Source organism: Solanum stenotomum, chromosome 10 (assembly GCF_019186545.1).
Source record: "Solanum stenotomum isolate F172 chromosome 10, ASM1918654v1, whole genome shotgun sequence".
Classification (NCBI taxonomy): domain Eukaryota; kingdom Viridiplantae; phylum Streptophyta; class Magnoliopsida; order Solanales; family Solanaceae; genus Solanum; species Solanum stenotomum.
Genome location: NC_064291.1, coordinates 34,793,246 through 34,799,277, shown reverse-complemented (window position 1 = coordinate 34,799,277; position 6,032 = coordinate 34,793,246). Strand labels below are relative to the sequence as shown.

At 34.0% G+C, this 6,032-nt stretch overlaps 1 protein-coding gene across 1 annotated transcript; it reads left to right on the top strand.

Moving 5' to 3' along the window:
* The first annotated feature begins 2,967 nt into the window (after window positions 1–2,967).
* On the top strand, window positions 2,968–5,596 carry LOC125842935 (serine/threonine-protein kinase STY17-like). The gene is made up of 5 exons (XM_049522208.1): window positions 2,968–3,168; window positions 3,738–4,034; window positions 4,116–4,626; window positions 4,706–4,848; window positions 5,408–5,596. The coding sequence occupies exons 1-5, from the start codon at window positions 2,968–2,970 to the stop codon at window positions 5,594–5,596; spliced, it is 1,341 nt and encodes a 446-aa protein (XP_049378165.1).
* Window positions 5,597–6,032: the final 436 nt, after the last annotated feature.

Genomic DNA, 6,032 nt, shown 5'->3' with positions numbered 1-6,032 from the left:
AATAATTATGGACATGACATTAATTAGTCCTTTTCTCTAAGAATGCGTTTTGTTGTTCTCCTTGGCCAGTATACCAAGTTTTTTCCGAAGTATCGTTATGCATTAATGGTGTATGGTCATTTAGTTCCCAATTTCTTTGGTATATTGGGTGAGTGTAATTAAATATTGGTATATTATATTATCTGAAAACTAATAGGGTTGTATTATTTGGAGAAATTGAAATTTAACCCTAGATTTGAAACTTGGAAGTATGAGGGTTGACATGATAATTAGCATCAAAATTTAGGAACTTGATTTTAGGTTTGTGTAAGTTTTTTGGGTCTAGGCTAGACCTATAGTAATATGGTTGTTGTTAGTTTTGAAAACCTATTGTGATTTATTTATTTGAATAGATTGTATTGATTTGGAAGCCTAACGAAAGGGGAAGGCTCAAGAGTCGGAGTGAATGTTCGATTATTTGAGGCAAGTGGATTTCTAAACCCTTGTTAAGTGTATGAAATTCATGTATTTCCTTGGAATATGTGTTTAGGGTAATGAGGCTTGGTGATAGGTTGACTTGTCCGCATTGATTAATTTTAATGATGAAAAAGGGATAATAAAAGGCAATGTGATCAATTGTTTGTGTGATGTGTTGAGAGTTGTTTGAAAGGCTTGTTGAATCATTGTTGATGTTGTATCCTGATTGTGTTGTTGTGAATTGTGCAATGTTATGAAAATGGTCATCTCTTCATTATTTGTGTGAACATGTCATTTGCATTGTTCTGAGACATGGTTGTGACAAGTGTTATGTGCATTGAGAAAGAATAAGAAAATAAAGAGGATGTGCCATTTCGAGGGACGTATCGNATACTATATTTCGAGGGACGTATCGCGCGCCGCGATGGTTACTATTATCGAGGGTCGTATCGCGCGCCGCGATGGATGCATGGACAGATATGTCCCCCATGGGTCCCGGACTGAGAGACAGCGGGTGTGTATCATTAGGTCAGACATGCATCACTATACTTGACATTGCATTTCATTGCATTGCACTTCTTTCTTATTGGTGAACTTGATCTTGTGTGTTGCTGATCTTGTCAGTGCCTTTCTATGGAACTTGTGACTGATGAATATTGAGCTTGTTGTTGAAGATATGCAATTATTAAAGTGTTGTTGTTGAGGATATGAAACTATTGTTGTTGTTGAAGATACACAATTGTTAAAGTGTTGTTGTTGAGGATATGAAACTATTGTTGTTGTTGAGGATATGAAATTGTTAGAGTGTTGTGTTGAGCTATGTGCTTTGTAAATTGTGAACTGTTAGGTTGGACTAGTTTTATATAGATTGTAGTTGTGAAGGTTCAGTTGGGGTGTAAGGAGTACTTGTATTCTATCCCCTTAGCTCGTGTTTAGAGGTTTACTTGCTGAGTACCGTGTGGTTTGGTACTCACCCCTTGCTTCTACAAATTTTTGTAGGTTACGAGCCTGGATTTTTGTGGTACTTGTTATTCTCTTCTTTTTCGAGGCCTCTGGGGGATTTGTGAGGTAGTTGGTTGTCTTCTCAACGATCCTTCTTACTCCTGTTTATGATCTTGTTCTACTCTAGAAACAATGTCACATAAGACTTATATTTTTCTTTTGATTCAATTGTAATACTTTAGAGACTTGTACACGTGACAACCAAATTTTGGGAGTATATTTGAGTTTATTATAAAAATTTCTGCATTTTATTGTAATGGTTGAGTTTTAGGCTGACTTGTCTTGGTGGGTTAAGACGAGTGCCATCACGTCCATTTTTGGGTCGTGACAAAAACATTATGAAACAATTATTTTCTTATAATAGTCAGTAAAAAATTCACTTTCAAAAATGATAAGATGATTGATCGATAAAAATAAAATTCAAATTAGTTTTTAATTTGATGTAGTTTGTCACATATATTTTTGGCAGCTAGAAACTAGGAAGAATCGAAAATAATAGGTATTACATTCAATATAGATTTCATCTAACATTTTGTTGCATCTGAAAGCCTCGAAAAAGTCGTATGTACAAGGAGAAATACACAAGTCCGCAGATTTCAAACAATTTTAAAAAGCATTACCATCACTTTCAAGGCCTTATTTTTCCATTTTTTTTTAGTTAAAAGGGTAAAAATGTTCATAAAAGTAAAATAACATAGGTAAAATATCATTCTGGCCAAAATAATTTTTTCTTTATTATTTTTTAAGTTTTCCACTCAAATCTCGATATTCGATAGTATTGGAACTTGACTAATTTGTATTTGTGTTGGGGTTTGGGTATGACCCATTCAGGGGTAGCACTCCCTATCAATGATTTTTCCATACAAAAGGCTTAAATCCAAAATCTCTGATTAAGAAAGGAACAATCCAATTCACCGCACCATATTTTTTTACGGTAATTAAACTCTCTTAGATATGCCTATTTAAAATTATTCCTTTTACATACTAGTTCGATCGTCTCAATAATAATGTAATGCATCTAACTTGAATATGAATTTTAAGTTTAATTTCTTTTATCTGCTCTGAAATAAAATTTACATGTTTAAAAACTATTTTAACATTATAGATCGAACACAAATTTTTAAAATTTTGATGAAATATTTTGCACTCTCATTTGGCGGAGTTAAGATTTTTAATAAGGGGGTTCAATATCTGAAAAACTAAACACACCAACTAATCAAAGAGAATTCAACATCTATTATATATACATAAAAAATAATTTTAACCATGTATAAATAATAAAATTTTCCATGGATTCGGATGAACCCTAACAGAAGGGTAGCTGCGCCCCTCCCAAGGCCGTCCAAAGAAAACAAAAAATTCCATAATATAAAACGGCTCATTACAAGGTCCGCCCATTCTGTCTTCATACTTCATTAAAATTCTTGGCTATAACATAAAAGACTAATTATATTATGCTTTAAATTTAAGGCAACTTTAATTTATCAACTTGAAAATAAGGTATCGAAGATGAAGGGTACTATACATAAAAGGAGAGGCATGTGTAGTCCGGTGAGTTCGCCATCGGCCATAAGCAGTGGTGCTCCGCTCAAGTCCAACGTCGGTGGCGGCGGATGGTGTAAAGGCCTATCTGACTGTTTAATTTTGGGGCCTAAAGTCTCACGCAACATAAAACTTGTACAAACTCCCCAATATCACCACCTTCTACAGGTATATATATATTTCATACAAATGAATTTAAGTTATATATATATAACTGGATATAATTAACAGTACACCCATGATGAGCATATGAGTTGTCTTGTGCTGCTGGTACAAGGCAGAGGAATCACTCGTGAGACCAGAGTTTGAATCGAGCTAGAGCGTTATTTCATTATTTTTGTCTTAAGTTTAGCGTAGAGATCATATTTGGTGCACCCGAAGTCTTCAAATTCTATTAGTTATTTTTATTTTAAGTTCAACTTAAAGATCATATTTGGTGCATCCAAAATCTTCAAATCCTGAGTTCACGTGTGCATGCATGACTTTGTTAGTTTTCTTGTAACACTCTTAGCAAATCTTACATCCATAAAATACACCACAGATATGGGGTATATAAGGAAGTTAGTTTTAGAACTTGGTGATACATTTTAAAACTGTGCGGGTCTAGATACAAAAACGAACAAGAGTTGAATTAGTGCAGTTCTTCACCTAACTAGTGTCAATTATCAACTATATCCTTATAAAGTAGTTACAAATTACCATTAGTTAAGGATGTTTATATTTTTTAAATATACTAGGAAAAAGTGGAAGAAAGGGAGAAGGAATTAGAGAAGCAGAAAGAGATGAAGAGCATGTACAAAATGAGACTTGAAAGGACACAAAATTATTTGAGGTATTGTCTTCAGGTAGCACAAGATAATGGTTTTCTAGAGTTAATCATCAACAACAAAGAAAAACAACAAGAATCAGTCAGTAGTAGTAGTACTACTATTATCCATGCCACTGCCAGTCCACCCCAACAACAACCCCGCTCTGATATTACATACCTCATTCATCAAGCCAAGTTGAATGGTTGGTATATTGAACCCCATGAGGTACATACAATAATTTAAGATTTGTTTTCTGTAATAACTTAAACTTTTAGATGACATGCGCGTGTGTTCATGGAAACACAGATTGAAATGGACGAAGAAGTGGCTCAAGGAAGTACAGCACATATATACAGAGGAAGATGGAGAGGATATGAAGTTGCAGTCAAATGCGTATTGCCTGACTTCTTCCTCTTGAATGAAAATGGTGTTAGCTTTTTTGCCCAAGAGGTCGAGACGTTATCGAGGCAACGTCACCGTTTCGTGCTACAGCTCATGGGGGCATGCCTTGATCCTCCGCAGCACGGATGGATAGTGACAGAGTTATTAGCAATGACACTAAAAGATTGGCTACATGGTCCTGGTAAAAGAAGAAAAGAAAGAAGTATTCCTCTTCCAATTTTTGAAGAGAGAGTTGGAAAAGCAATGGAAATTGCTCAAGGCATGCAATATCTTCATGAACACAAGCCTATGGTGATTCATCGTGATCTCAAACCGAGTAACATTTTCTTGGATGATTCTATGCATGTTAGAATTGCAGATTTTGGACATGCTAGGTTCTTGAATCATGAAGAAAAGGCTTTAACAGGAGAAACAGGTCAGCCTAATTCTCTCTTAATTAATAAGTAGTTGTGTGGTATATTTATTGATTAAACATCAAAGTTTTGAGATTTCAGGCACATATGTATACATGGCACCAGAAGTAATTCGATCAGAACCTTATGATGAAAAGTCAGATGTCTATAGTTTTGCCATTATTCTCAATGAGCTTTTAACCGGAGAATATCCTTACATTCAAACTCACTATAATCCTTCTAAGGTACACCCTGAATTCCTTGTCTTATAAGTATTCGATCATAAGAAGGGGAGTCTAATTGGGGTAATGGTAAAATTGTTTGTGTGTTTATCTATAGATAATACGTCTGAGTCGTGGAAACAGTTATTGATGCTTGCATTAGGGTAGGCTGTCTACATCACACCCCTTGTTGCACGAAATAAGAGAGTATTCCTTCTGTCCCATATTACTAATGGCCCACTTTCTCTTTTACGTGCTCCTCAGAAAAATCATAATAAGAGGGATATAAATGTTTACTAGCGTAACTTTTAACTCTTTTTAATATTGTGAGCGTCATCCATCAATAAGATTAACAATGGAAGAACTTTTGTGGAACTTTAAATACAATATTTATACTTTAAGAAAGAACTAATTTTAAGGGTAAAGTAAAATGAAAAAAAAGGTTAATTAATTCTATCTTGGTTTTATAAATTAACAAGTACTAATTTGGAACATATACATTTATAGTGATGTGAACAAGTATATGAGACTGAGCGAGTAATACTATATATTCTTCTACTAACTCATTGTGATGGAATAATAGATAGCATTAGAAGTTGCAGAAAATGGGTTAAGGCCACAACTTCCGGAGCAGGAGGATGAGCAATTTGAAGAGCTGATACAACTTATACAACTCTCATGGGATGAAGATGTTGCACTTAGACCTTCTTTTCGAGCTATAACATCTACTCTTACAAACATTCACCATAAATTAATACGTAGTAACATTTAGATAATGTTTTTTTTTTCTTCTTACAATGGAAAAAAAGAGTACTCATGAATGGTGAAATTGAAAAATATATTTAGAAGGTATAATGTCTTCTCTAATCTTTTGCAATATATTCCTTAATTATATACATGAAATATATACAATGATATACAGGAGATATATACATAATATACATGAAATATATACATTGATACACAGGAGATACAAGGTGCATACACTGATTTTCAGGGAGAGTCACTGCCATAATGTATATCGTATATATCAATTACCTATTTTCCTTATATTCACATATTCTTCACAATACCATCTCCACAAAATCACCATAACCATCACTCACTTTTTCTATCCAAAAAAAGAAAGAAGATGGTAGAATTAAATTGACAATCCAAAACTCAAAACTGAAAAAATAGACTTGAAATTAGTACTCCCGCTGTCCCTA